The sequence below is a fragment of the Haliotis asinina genome, chromosome 2 (assembly GCF_037392515.1).
Source record: "Haliotis asinina isolate JCU_RB_2024 chromosome 2, JCU_Hal_asi_v2, whole genome shotgun sequence".
Lineage (NCBI taxonomy): Eukaryota > Metazoa > Mollusca > Gastropoda > Lepetellida > Haliotidae > Haliotis > Haliotis asinina.
In genome coordinates, this window is record NC_090281.1 from 34,551,524 (window position 1) to 34,566,382 (window position 14,859).

Below are 14,859 nucleotides of genomic sequence, written 5' to 3' on the forward strand. Positions count from 1 at the left end.
TCACTTACTCGTGAGTATAACATGCTCAGTGGTTCTCATGTGACAGATTCGTGGGCTGTTGCGTTGTAGTTTCGCATTTATTCCTCAAAACTGGTGTGTTGCCGTGATTCAAACAACGACATAAATTAGCATCAAATGACTTCAAAGTCATGCCTACCCTATGTTAATGTGCCAAACAGGTATATTGATATTAATCTGTGTGATGTTTAACGCTGTATTCCAGACATATACCTGCCGTCTGGACCAAACAATCCAGTGATATAATGAGCTTCTTTCTGAGTGCATGGGATAATTAATTGCTGAAAGACTGAATTGAACTAAAGGAAATGTGAGCATCACATTTCACAAGTGAAAGTTATTCCGGCTAGACAGTCCATTATATGTCACCATAGTTGCAAAAGTTTAGTTTCACTCTGGTTTTAGTAATGTTCCAGCAATATCATGGTAGGGGACACCAGCAATGGGTTTCACACTTTGTACCCATGTAGGGAATCAAACCAAGGTCTGTGATGTGATGGGCGAAAGCTTAACCACTAGGCTACCCAACTTTCCACCATGGCTGAAAATAGAGGCGTTTTTCATGCTGCCTGGTATATAGATCACACTGTGGCCTTAGATGGCAGTATGGAGCATGTGTTACCTCAAATCAATGTGTAGACAGAATTTCCAGTTTAACTATTTCCACGGAATGAAAATGAAATATTCAATAAAGCTTTGTGTAATGCTAGCAAGAATGGCAGGTTTTAAGGACAAAATCGATTTAATATTAAAATGACATAACATATTAACATATTAACAGAACTATACAAGAAATTACAATGAAATAACGGTCCATTAGATATATTTTTTATTTTCATTTTCAACAGCTTGTAATCGATACATACATGTGTGCAACGTATGTGTGTGCCAAAGGCTTAAAGACATATTCATGTCCATACTTCAGATTTTGAATTTTACATGTTAATGTCTGTCTGCCACTTTCATGCTCTGATATTCAACACTTAGTGAGTGAGTGAGTGGAGGTTTTTGACGCTTTGGCAATATTCCAGCAATATCACAGTGGGGTACATCAGAATTGCGCTTCACAGGTTGTACCCATGTGGGGAATCAAACCCAGGTCTTCAGCATGACAGAGAAAGCTGTAACCACAAGGCTACCCTACCACCCACTGACTAATATATTCAGGAATGTGAATAGACAACAGATCATGAGAAATGCTCCCAAGTGTATTAATACAAATAAAATAAAAATTGTAATCCCTTCCACATCCACATAAGTAAAAGTGAAATGAATGTAGCTTTACATGGTTGCTGGATGGATAGACATGGGAATTCCAGGACATGTATATTCATACCACCAATTTCCCTCAATACACCTCTAACAAGACAACGTGAAGAAATTTACATCTTTCGAAATGAGTGAAGAGGCGCCTAGTGGTTAAAGTGCTTCTTGTACGGAAAACCAGGTTTGGATTCCCCACATGTGTGAAGCCCAGTTTTGGGTCTTGGGTTTGAAATGCAATGTCACCTGAAGATGAGGCGCTGCATGCAGCTGCTGATTTGGCACAAACATGGGGCAGTGCTGACACACATGGAAACATAATCAGATCAAAGCAGGATTTCAGCCGATCATGGAGTGAGTGAGTGATTGAATATGCTATTTCTCTGCTTTTAGCAATATCAGTGAGTGAGTTTGGTTTTACGCTGCTTTTAGCAATATTCCGGCGATATCACGGCGGGGGACACCAGAAAATGGGCCTCACATGTTGTACCCATGTGGGGAATCAAACCTGGGTCTTCTGCGTGACGAGCGAACACTTTAACCACTAGGCTACCCCACCACAACCTAGCAATATCACCTTGTGGGACATCAGAAATGATGCTTTAACCACAAGGCTATCTCACTGCCCTACATCACTGGAGTGGAAATACAGTTTAAATGATAAAAAAGAATGACATGACCAAGACAGTTATACATCTTTATAACCCATACAAATTGAAAGCACAAGCTCTACTTCCAGTGAGTGTCTTAAGAAAATAAGTCAAGGCTGAACTATGTACATTTTGTTGATGTATAACGCAACACACAGCAATATTACAGCAGTATGGCTGCAGTATGTAAATAACTAAGTCTGGACCAGACAATCCAGTGATCAACATGATAAACATTGATCTAAGCAGTAAGGATAAAGTGACATGTGCCAAGTCAGCAAGCCTTACAAATCGATCCTGTTAGTTTTCTGTTAAGACAAGCATTGGTTGTGAAGAAATCTGTAACCGAGATCTTCATGAGAATTGTACTTTTTTTAACTCAAGAATGAACCAATCTTAGGTACCGAAAGATTCTCTTCTCCAAACAGTACAATTCATGAGAACTACCTAAAAAACAACAACATAATGCTTAGGCAAACTGTCTATGTACATTTATTCCTATTTTGAACAGTGTTGTTTGAGAACAGTATAGATCTGTTTCAGGTTGGCATCTGTGCGTATGGCAACTGCATCAAAGTGTGTTCTGCTTGCTCTGTAGCCTGAGGAACGGAGAAGTGTGACCATCCGATCGATTCTGAAAGCAAGAAATGTGTACACTTGAAAGGTAACTATCTTCAAGTGGAGGGGCGGTGGTGGTAGTCTATAGGTTTGTTTGTTTGGTTTGATTGCTTAAGGCCGCACTGTGCAATGCTCTATCGATGTGGCCTGTAAATAGTCCAGGGATCAACAGCATGAGCAAGCTACGCTACTGGCATATGATGACACTTGTCAACCAAGTGAGTGAGCCTGACCACCCAATTCCATTCATCACCTCTTAGGAGAATTCTGTTCTTACCTTGATCTTTACAGATCACAGAGAATAGATTCGTGAAGATCTGGGTGTCTTCTATAACAGGACCCTAACTATGATACTTGGACATTACATTTCGATAACTGGATCTTGGTCATTTAGGATTCTTTGGTCAATAATGATATAATGACAATTTGTGAGAACAGCAAATCAATGCACAACAAGCATGCTAGGTGGGAATGCAAATCACAAACATATGATCACCATAATCTGACTAATGTTGGTTTGACAAAGCAGCCATGAAAATACTTTATGTTTAACACAGACACAGTATACCGACTCTGTGTCAAGTAGTTTGATGCCTTTCTTGATAAGCTAACCTCTGCATGGGTGGTTACTTCAAGCACCATCTTGTTGTGTTATTCGGTATGGCATCAACAGGGTGATTACTAAATTATTGATGTCAAATCCTTCTAGTACATACTTAGGCACTGTTATGTCTCTATATTTTTTCCTCTGCAGTGTAGAGCAGTAGAATGGTGGACAAATGTCAGGTTGTCTCCCCTTACTGGCAGAATTTGAGAGTGATCTCCCTTTAGTAATGTCTTTCTCTTCATCAGCCTTTCCTGCTTTCATCTTTTTCGTTTGTCTGTCACATTCTGCAGCACATTCACGTTTTCTGGACTGAGAACTGACTTTGGAGTTATTCAACCCTTCGTCAATGTTGTCATTCTCAGTACCATTGTCCTGCTGCAACACTGAATCTTCAACAGCCATTTCTGATGATGCGATAACACACTGTTCTCCCTTTAGTCTGTAACAATGTGACTCTTCTATCAAGGCTGAGAGCAAGGATTTTGTTTTCACAGAGATATTTAGGGAATCTGTCTGTCGAGCCATCCTTTTGAGAAAATCTGTGTTGAAGATGTCACCACACCTGAAAAAGAAATGATTCAACAGCGCTGCAAGTGGGTTGGTTGATTGGTTGTTTAACACCATATTCAGCAATATTCTAAGTTGATATACATAACAGGTAGCATTTAGCAGTTTCAGGCTGCACCACTGAAAGTTCTAAATGCTTAAATTGAACCATACCAGTAGTCTGCAAACAACTGAGTCTGGATCAGACAATCAAGACGATCAACAGCATCAGCATCTATCTACCCAAAAGGGATAAAATCACCAGTGTCAACCAAATCAGCGTGCCTAACCAACCGATCCCGCTGGTCTCCTCTTACAACAACAACAGATTATGGAAGACCAATTGTAATACGTATCTCCACAGGTCTGAGAGGAGGACCTTGATACATGGTATGTGCCAGCTGTATTGAATAGTGGGACTGACTGTCAGTAAGCAGGGAAAAGATAAAGTGACAGATGTACATTGTAACCTTGACTTAGTTTTGGTTTGTTTGTTGTGTTACACCACCCTGAGTATTCCAGTGGTCTGAAAGTAATCGCATCTGGACCAGACAATCCAACCATCAACGATCATCTATCTACCCAGTTGGGATAAAATGACATGTATCAAGGCAGCAAGCCTGACCACCCAGTCGCCCCTTACAACAAGCATGGGTTTATGGGACGCAAATTCTAATCCAGATCTTCACAGGTCTGAAAGAAGGACCATGATGCATGGCTTGTCCAACTTAATGGTATTAGTGGATGACAGAGACTGAGAAACTTACTCTTAGTAGGGTAATCATAAACTGCCAAACTCGTAGCCAGCAGACAAAGACTGATACCTTGGTCTCATTTTAATCACTGTACATCAGATATCTTCTGAATTAAGTACATGTGTTGAAATTTGTGCTATTGACTCCAAATATGTAAGAGTCTGTAGTTACCCATTCTCTTCCCTACGTACGTACGCAAGGTAGGAAGATATGACAGGAGTAACCTCTGTGGGAAGAAAATGGTAGTTACGTGACATCTGATCAAGACTGCCAACTGTCCCAAATTTCTGTCTCCCTTGATCACTGATATTTCTTAAAGTTTTAAAAAGTTTGTGTGAAGAGATATGTCAACTACTGGATGTGTATAAACTTACCACATAGGGCCAAGGACAACGGCCGTTTTGCCTGGTGAGGTCACATGACAGTCACACGGTAGTAAGGAATATGGGTCCTCTGCAACAAATGATGGATAGCACAGTGAAATAAGTCATTCATATTTTAGTTAGTTCAAATTCTGTCTATATCATAACTGCAATGAAAAGAACGAATTTTTATGAAAAGACCTAGTGTGTTGGAAAAGGACTAGTTATTTTATTTCAAAGAAATTTGATCCACAGATGTGCTGAAAATAATGACCCTCCCTGATGGTCAGATCTTGAAATGACTTTGCCATGTCCCAGAGTTTACCTTAGACATAAACATTTATCTTGCTGGTCTCGTGAGTTGAAGTCATGGACATGTTTTTGGGTGTCAATCTTAATCAGTGTTTTCCCTTGGCATAAGCATTTAGCAGTCATTATGACTTCAAGGTGTCATGAGAAGGACATGAGGAGGTCATGGACATATTTTTGGGAGTCAAGTATGCAGGTTTTCTGTGTCATGGGAAACACTGATGTCTGAAAACTCAACAAAAAGACAACATGCAAAAGCATTATTACTTGAATATGTAACATTCTTTCTTGATCCACCCACAATATGAGTATGACTTTCTTAAATCATCATCGAGAGACTCATAAATATATCAGTGACCTTCAATTGATTTCCTTCTGAAACACAACCTGTGACAACTGAATCGTCCCCAATATCACAACAGATGAGCTAAGTTGGGATGAAATACAAAAGAATTATGCAGTATGTAGATATGTTAAGTACTGACATGCCAAGGATCAGTGTGTATACAGGAGTTACCTGGTGGAGTACCTGTGAAGAAAGAAATGGTCTTCAACAACCTATACTTGCCATACAAGCAGAGTACCGGGATCAAGTGGTCAGGATTCCTGACTTGGACCATCCATCCATCCTAATATTTGCACAGCACACATATAAAAAGGCGCTTTGTTTTTCCCTTGATCACTGGGTATCAACAGCACATCATATTATTAATCACAACTCCCTGGGGATTATGCAACTCTTGCCGCCACTAGGCGCACCAAGTTAATGTGGCTTTCCCATCCTTACAAGTTATCCATTCACAGATGGGTGGACTGGGACATATAGCCACAGTACTTTGTCCAATTTTAATGCACGTTCCTGTACCCACCACTACGTGTTTGCAGTATTCATGTGGCCACCATCTGGTCATTTACCCAGTGTTTACAAATGGTGTGCCAAAGCAACAGGACATTGGGTCCTGTAAGTTTCAGATGTCTGTCTGACCCCCTGAAAATTCACAGGACCCATAGAACAAAATTAGGCACATATTTCAGGTTAACATTTCTTGAAAGTGGCATTGGAGTTATTGACATTACATAATAACAAACATGAGATTTATAAACAGGAAACAAGTGTCACATGCAACAAATAAGAACATCAGACAAAGTCTTTGTGAAATATTCAGTGAGACACTGGGGCCGTCTGGTTTTATCTGACCTTTGGCAAATCTGCTGGATTTGTCAGAGGGTCAGACGCTTTTCGTGAACACTGTTTACCAACTGATTTGCGGGTTCTTTTCAGCATACTGGGTTGTATACTGTACACTATTGGTTGTGACAACAGTGAAAGAGTCTGCACACAAATTATCCCTGTTGTGAAGATCAATGCTCATGCTGTTGATCACTGAACTTCATTGTTTACCGACAGCTGCCATATAACAAATAAGTTGATGTCCTTGGTAGAACAGTCTACAGTCCTTACCTAGAGGAGCCTTCTGGTCTGGGTAGAACTGTCTCTCCTCACAGATCTGACAGTGGAGGAGGTGACGAACTAGCCGCACGGACACATCAGCATGACCAGGTCCTCTCAACACCCGTACTGTCACCAGGAGGAAGTCCTCAAAGCTGGCACAAAACAGCACCTCAATACCCTTGTTGCAGCTGGCAGCACTCCTGAAGACAATGTTGACTCTCATATCCATGTCACTCTCAACAATATTTCTTAAGACCTATCTTAATGGCACTATATTATACCACATTTCTCTAAAAAACAATCACACATTTCTTTCAATAGTACTAACTTTCAACCCTCAGAGAAGGTTCCATATAATTTATTTCCACCAAAATTACTCTTCTTTTTTACAATATTAAATTATAAAGCGTGAATGAATTAATGCAACTTTCCATTGAATCGACATTGCCCTCTAGCTGAATGTTATTCAAGGTAGAAACCATAGTTTTATTATGTCCCTTGAAGCTCTTTACAAATATCCTTTGCACAGCTGTGACTGAACTTAAGGCAAACATCGACAACACTGCATGTCACAGTTTTCAATGTATGGAGCAGTTGTTTACATTCCATATATGGTGTTTGTTGTTTTGAAGCTCTTCGAGCTGAAGTTTCAATTATTTATTTCAGGCAAATCGTACTGTATAATAAGTCTTTTATTGCATCAACAGGAAGCTATGGTGAATACTATTGCCCCAATAATAATAATATACATTTGTATGTGATATAGGCCAAGAAATAGTAAGAACTGTGACATTGTGACTGTAAATCAGACAGATCATACAAGAAAACAGTGAGTGAGTGAGTTTAGTTTTAAGCCGCACTTAGCAATATTCCAGCTATATGGCGGCGGTCTTTAAATAATCGAGTCTGGACCAGACAATCCAGTGATCAACAACATAAGCATCGATCTGCGTAATTGGGAACCGATGACATGTGTCAACCAAGTCAGCAAGCCTGACTACCCGATCCCGTTAGTCGCCTCTTACGACAAGCTGAGTCGCCTTTTATGGCAAGCATGGGTTGCTGAAGGCCTATTCTAGCCCGGGACCTTCACGAGTCATCGAAACAGTGGAAAGAGGATGAGGGATAACAGACGACATCAACAAAGACTCTTCAGTACTTCTCACACCATGAAAGCACATGCTGATCTGTCCTGATGCCACTATGCAATAGTCCTGCAATGCTAACCTTGCCATGCATGCTGTGACGATCCTTGCTGCCATTTCCTTGGTGTAGTCAGTTTTGATGACATGGGCACTGTAGTTCCGTAACACTATGTGCGGAGTCCGTGAAAATCCAGAGACGTTTGGCACCACAAGGGAGACAACTCCATTGTTTTTAATGTTAGCGAAAACAGGTCTAAAGTAGCTGGTGGAATTCTTGTGTGGGTCCAAATAGCTTTGTAAAAGAGTAATACTTCATATGATATAGAAAAGGTTGGACTATTGAGAATGAGAATTTTGTTTTCTGCTAAATGCCTTTATCAGGAGTATTCCAGATATATGATGGCAGTCAAGAACCAGCGACAGATGTTAAATAGTACTAATTTGCTATCATGGTACTATGACATACGATCAACATGTCGTCACTCCTAACCAACAGATCTATTGGTGAGTGAGTTTAGTTTTATGCCGCACTCAGCAATATTCCAGCTAATAATCAAATCCGGACCAGACAATCCAGGTATTAAAAGTATGAACATCGATCTGTACAATTGGGAACCGATGATACATGTCATTTTAGTCGCCTCTTACGACAAGCATCCTCACCTTTTGTTGCAAGCATGGGTTGCACAAGACCTATTCTTACCCGAATCTTCATGGGTCTGATCTACTGGCCATCCTATCCATGTACTGTCTGTTCTAACTTGAGGGGTGGTGAGGCAGACTAGTGGTTACATTGCTCGCTCATCACTTCGTAAACCTAGGTTCAATTCCCAACATGGCAATGAGTGACGCCCAACAATGGCACAATAAGTGAAGCTAATTTCTGGTGTTTCCATCCCTCCTGCTATTAGTGGTGTAAAATCATACTCACTCACTCTAACCTGGAATGTCCTTTGGGGATTGAGAATGATGGGAAAGTGAAGATGTGACTCACACAAAGTCAAATGCTTCCATCTGCAGCAAAACATGGGGAAGAGCCTGACACACGTGTAATGTATTGTCATCTTGACCTTCCAAGGGCAGTCCTGGAGGTCGGCAAAGGTCAGGGGTCAAGGTTGATACCTGAAAGTCATTCTTGCTGCAGTTGTGTTTGACACAGTTGATAGGGCTGGAGTCTGTTATTGTGACATGAACTTGATCTGCTAGATGTTTCTTCCACTGCATGCCCGCTACACCTGGAGAACAACACCAAGCTGTCTAATAATGGCATCCACAATGGTGAGTGAGTGAGTTTTTAGTTTTACGCTAGCAATATTCCACCAATATCATAGCTGGGTACACCAGGAATGGGCTTCACATATTGTACATTCACAAACTGATGCATCATATGCCAACTGAATGTTCTCTGGGGACAAAATGCAATGACCAGTTTTAATCCTTAGCTAAGTTTTTGACTAAATACAAGTGTGAAAATGAACCAGGATTGTAAAAGTACCTTATTACAATCCTGACTGTTTTTTTTACCATTCATGGATATATTTTTGATTACTGAAGGTTATGACCTTCAATCAAAGTAAATAAAAAACATACATAGATTACAGGTGTGATTTTGCATTCTTTTCAGTACCTGCACTGAGTGCAACCTGGCATATAGGTTTGGCTGGACCATCAAAATTTTGTTTGCATCAAAAAGTGGTTCGAAAAAGTTAAATAAATATTTTCTTACCAATTTTCATAACAAGTCCTCAGTAGCCGATACACTCGACAGAACCTGGCTTCATGATGATGACAATTTTGCCTGACCTTTATTTACTAATCTCAGTTATAATGATTATTTTAAACCAAACGTCACTGTGTTCTGTTACCTGATTGGTTGAAAAACATGGTCAAATGGTATTAGATTCCCAGAAACTGCAAGACTATTCATTGCGTATTGACACGTAAACAATTGTTTTGTTGTGTCATCAAGTGGTGATGTCATTCAAATCATATTGTGACTTAAAGTTAGAATGACGTCACAAATGGCATCTCTAGATGCTACCATGGGAACCAGCTGAAACAGCCACCTGATGACACTTCACTGCTGTACCCATACTCGATGTAAACGAGTGCAGAAATAAAACCCCTTTGGTTTACATTTTTGTTTACAATGTCGATAAACATCACGTGTCCAGCGTTAGCCGGAGATTTCATATGAAATATTCCCGTGCTTCAAATACTCAATAACACCCGGAAATTGGCCAACACATGATGTTTACCTCCTAAATATAATATTTTACTTCCGATATGATATATGCGTACACAAACGTTTTTGCTTGAAACAAGTCATGCGGAGAGAAGTCACTGACTTAAAACAAATGATGACAACTATAAGATGTTTGAGGATTTATTGTCACTGAAGGTAACCTGAACCAGCCATTTTTAACATGTACCTGTGCAGGTAGTAAACTGATAAATCGGACCCTGCTCTACAATATGGTTATATCAGAGACCATATATCGATATCAGTATATGGTCTCTGGTTATATGTCTATGGAGGACAATACTATATCAGTCATTTTCAGAAAAGGATATCAAGATTAAACCTGATGTGATAAATTGCAAAGGCAATAATTTGAAGCTGAAAAATACCACTTTCATTCAAAGGTTGAATACTACTATGTTTACAAGAAGCAATCATTAACCTCTGAAGATCTGTGTTAGAAAAGGTCTTCAGTAATCCATGCTGGACTTGTTGAAGCATGTCACTTTGATTGTCATGATGTCAGTCACTAGATTGTCTGGTCAAGACTTTACAGAAACATTTATTGCTGAAACATTGTTACACAATACAAAAACATATAATTCATTTAGCTACTATAAATATACATGAACTATACTGAACAGCAAGAGAAACCTAACTCTGGCGTTTTGTCAAGTTTCTAAATAGTAGACATAAACATGAATTTTATTTTTTATGAGACTTTAATATTTTTTTCAAAACTGCATTTTTTTTTTACTGTTAAGAATATATGAATATTCTTATCAAATGTAGTGTAGTACACATGGCTGGCTGGTACCTGATCCACTGCTTGTGTCAACAGCATATAGGGGTGTCTCTTTTGTCCAGCTCAGCTCTGACACTGTCACTAAAATCAGCTCTCTGGAAAGACATTTACAGAATACAACTACACATCTTTCTGGTTTCAAAAGTGGTTATTTAACAAATATTCTGTATATCCAAATTCGTTGATGGGTCATTTCATTCCAGTCCTGTGTTCCAGCAGATTAATATAATTTTTTCCTCTGGGTTTTTCCTTGACAGAACTGGTCTCAGGGATTACTTTTCATTAGAATCAATTTATTCATGTGATGAATGGAGGAATGACCCATGAAGACCTGCTTTAAGAATTGGTCTTCAGCATCTCATGCTTGTTGTAAATGGCAACTGACAGATCAGGTGGTCAGGCTTGCTGACTTAAAACATTGGTTGACACGTCATCATATCCCATTTGTGTAGATTGACTATAATTTTTTTGATCACTGTACTATCTGGTCCAGACTTGATTATTTACAGCCTTCTGCCATTATCTGGAATATTGCACAGTGTGACGTCAAACAACAAAACAGACTGTCTTTGACTAGGCTGACTGTGTGTCAATATGTACTGTTGGTTGACATCGTAGTTGTGGACACTTTCAGCAACTGGTTTATCAGATCAAGATATTTTACTACAATAATACTGCAGTGATGTTAAACTACATTCTTTGATGAAAAGCCAAACATATTAACATTTACTGATTGTCTTGGATCATATGTACATGCCTCATTAATTATATCAAGCAGAACATCACAACTGATACCAACAAGTCATAAAATTCCACTTCTGTTTTTATCTATCAAATGTATTACTCAAACATTTTGTGTACAGTGAGTATGCATCTTCAGATCTTAATCTTTGCTATTCCAAAGTTTGGATTTATGTGCCTGTAAACAATTATGATGTGGTCTGATATATCATTTCTAACTCTATATGATGTCGCAAAATATATTTCCGCATGTTAAACATATCGACATAAATTTCACCAACGTCTGTCTTTGGAGTCTGATTCGGGTACGATTCTTAGTTTTAGTACTAACCATTTCCAAACTTCCCCAAACTTTCCTGTAGATTGCGAGGATGATAGGGTTCGGCCCGTATCCCCTCTTTTCACTTAGAATATTTCCACCCTCACCGGTGTAATATTCCAACACTGAAATAAGTTCATTCATTGTTTTTAATACCTGTTCCAGTTTATCAAATGTATATAAACTGGGACCATATAGCAGATCTATTAGATATGGTCTCTGATATTTAAGGTGAGGCATGCATCTCAGTTTAAAATTTTGTTTTTTCATCGGGGTGGGGGATAGGGGCGGAACTCTTACCCTGCCATGTTTCATGGCTAAACATTTGGAAAGGTCAAGTGACAACTACCTGAAAATAAGCAGTTTTGGGTTGTGGAGCTTAGATTTCCCGAGTGGAGTTTCCCCATAGTCATTTCGGAAAGAAATACCACGTTCCGTGATCCACTTCTCGCTCGCTGCCATGTTGAAGTTTCTGGTGCTCTCTGAAAGTAGAACTGTGAAACGAAACGTTCAATTTCAATTTCTATAATAACTTGACTTCATTTCAGTCATGTGAAAATGTTATTTCTCTCTTGGCTTTTCTTTTTTATAAACGTCTTCAGTTGATCTAATAAACATAAATCTATATTTCTACATTGATTTCTCATCTTACACAGGTATCTATAACATATCACACTGGGGGTGAATGAGTCAGTTTAGTTTTACTCCGCACTCAGCAATATTCCAGCTATATGGCGGCGATTTGTAAACAACAGAGTGTGGACCAGACAATCCAGTGATGAACACTATAAGCTGTGCATTTGGGAACCTATGACACGTGTCGACCAAGTGAGCGAGCCTGACCACCCGATCTCGTTAGTCGCCCAATAAGACAAGCATGGGTCTGCTGAAGGCCTGCTCTATCCCGGGTCTTGTATTATACATCACTTGTATTTAGTTATAAAACCATAAATAACGCTTTTTGACAGTTGTGAATTGAATCTTGAGTATCTGTTCCGTAAATGAATTTAATGGTGCATTTTGAAAACATTTCGTGGTGATACTTACAAAAGCATCATATTTCTGAGCCTCCCCTCTTTTCCAGGCCAAACATAAAAACTTCTAATGTTTGTTTTATTTTGTATATACACCAGATTTCAACGTCAGATCACCTCACTTGGCCTCAGGTGCTAGGTGAAGCTGTATAAACGCGTGGAAAATAATGCAAGGATGCGACCATCGTAAATCCTGTTCAATGTTCAGTTTTTTTTCTCTGTTCCCATTTTTGTGGATCTTGCAAGGTTAGCTGGTTAATTTGTTGTCAATCGCCACACTGAGCATATTCCGACTATTTGGCGGCGTCCTATAACTAAGCTAATGTAGCCCAGACAATCCAGTGATCAACAACATGAGCATAGATCAATGCAATTCAGATACAGTGACATGTGGAGGCCGCTGTCCATGTTAGAATGTTAGAAGGAGCATGCCAGTTGCCAAAACTCACACGTTGCGAATGCCTACATGACGCTACATGAAACAAGAGTCCACCAATTGAGTTTGGGGATTTGTGCAAAATAAGTTGGGCAAATAAGAAAATAATGAAATTGTTAAACAGTTTTCAGTGTTTACTCATCGAAGCCATTCAGTTGCACTGAGTTTTTGTGAATGTTAATTAGGAACTAGTCAGTTGTTTTGATTGCGTTTTGTTAATTACTTTGGCCCACCCACCTTCTCCACTGCTACTTCTGGGCTTGTGTCCGTATAGCTGAACGTTGATCAGTTCCGTGGTTGTGAATGTTAAATAGGAGGTAGTGAGTTGTTTTGATTGTGAAATACTGTGTGTATGTTCAAGTGTGTTCATTTGTGGGTGACTAACCCACTGTCTCCCTCTTCTCCACTGGTACTTCTGGGCTTGTTTCCGTAGTTGAGTGTTGATCATACTTAACTATTATGTGTTTTTGTTTTTATTTCAGAAAACTCAGAGATTAATATAATAACGAAGTAATTATTTTATTACTTGCACGCCACTGATCATGTTTTTTTTCACAACACTGATTATCCTTACTTAATATATTGTTTTATTTCACCCAACTCAAACCAGGAATTCTGATTAGTTCAGACTCGGCTGAATAGAGAGGACCCCAGGAACCAGTTACAAGTGGACTAAGTGGTTCTCCAATTGCTTTGCGTATCAAACAGGGCCGGTCACTTCAGGGCCCCCAAAATGTACAGAAACAAGTTAAGACACAAGCAGTATTATTCACTGAGATGGAATCTACTGGTCTCATGCGTGATATTCAGGCATTGCGGAAAATGAATGTAATGTCTGGTCTGAAGAAGGATGTGACCAGGTCCAAACTGGGTAATCTTGCTATGCATATTCTAGAAACTGACACTGGAATAGTGAACGTGAATGGTGTTTACACATACGCAAATCCACTGTTAAGATTTGATGATACAGTATTTGAGGCCTCAAAGGAAGATATGATCACAACACTTCAACAATATGGAGTACCGTTTGCTGAATCATCCAGGAAAGGCAGAAGTACACAATGGTCTTAGTCACAACATAGTTGAAGCTGAACTGGTACAAGTTATTAGTGCTGAAGAGGACAGGAGGACTTCAGAGTCATGGTACTATCCTCATCATGATGTGGAACATAATGCAAAAGACAGATTGGTGTTTAATTGCTCTTACGAATATTGTGGTAAAAATCTCAATAAGAAATTGTTACCTGGAACACAGCTAGGACCATCCCCGTTGAGATTTCAACAGCATTCTGTTGCCATTGATGGGAATATAAAGGCCATGTTCCATCAGATGAGACATTTACCAAGCCACAGACCACTTCTTCGGTTTTTGTGGCATGACATGAGATGCCATGGTGAATCAGATATTTATGAATGGCAGGTACTCCCATTTGGAACAACATGAAGTACAGTTTCTACAATTTATGCGTTACAGAGACATGTGAAGGATCACAGCTCTGGGAAAGAACATGTCAAGAGATATGTTATGGAGGCCTTCTTTGTCTATAATTGCCTCG

At 39.4% G+C, this 14,859-nt stretch overlaps 1 protein-coding gene across 3 annotated transcripts; it reads right to left on the reverse strand.

The window, feature by feature from the left end:
* Nucleotides 1-829: 829 nt before the first annotated feature.
* LOC137273641 (TRMT1-like protein) lies at nucleotides 830-12,325 on the reverse strand. 3 transcript variants are annotated; one of them, XM_067806415.1, is made up of 8 exons: nucleotides 12,183-12,325; nucleotides 10,786-10,868; nucleotides 8,721-8,961; nucleotides 7,809-8,018; nucleotides 6,591-6,781; nucleotides 4,832-4,910; nucleotides 3,266-3,718; nucleotides 830-2,565 (listed from the first exon to the last, which is right to left on the reverse strand). In XM_067806415.1, the coding sequence occupies exons 1-8, from the start codon at nucleotides 12,293-12,295 to the stop codon at nucleotides 2,430-2,432; spliced, it is 1,506 nt and encodes a 501-aa protein (XP_067662516.1). In that variant the 5' UTR covers nucleotides 12,296-12,325; the 3' UTR covers nucleotides 830-2,429. The 3 variants fall into 3 exon arrangements, with proteins under 3 accessions (XP_067662516.1, XP_067662518.1, XP_067662517.1); XM_067806416.1 differs by having other exon boundaries at nucleotides 833-2,565; nucleotides 6,591-6,733; nucleotides 12,183-12,311; XM_067806417.1 differs by lacking the exon at nucleotides 10,786-10,868 and having other exon boundaries at nucleotides 12,183-12,311.
* Between the last annotated feature and the right edge of the window lie 2,534 nt (nucleotides 12,326-14,859).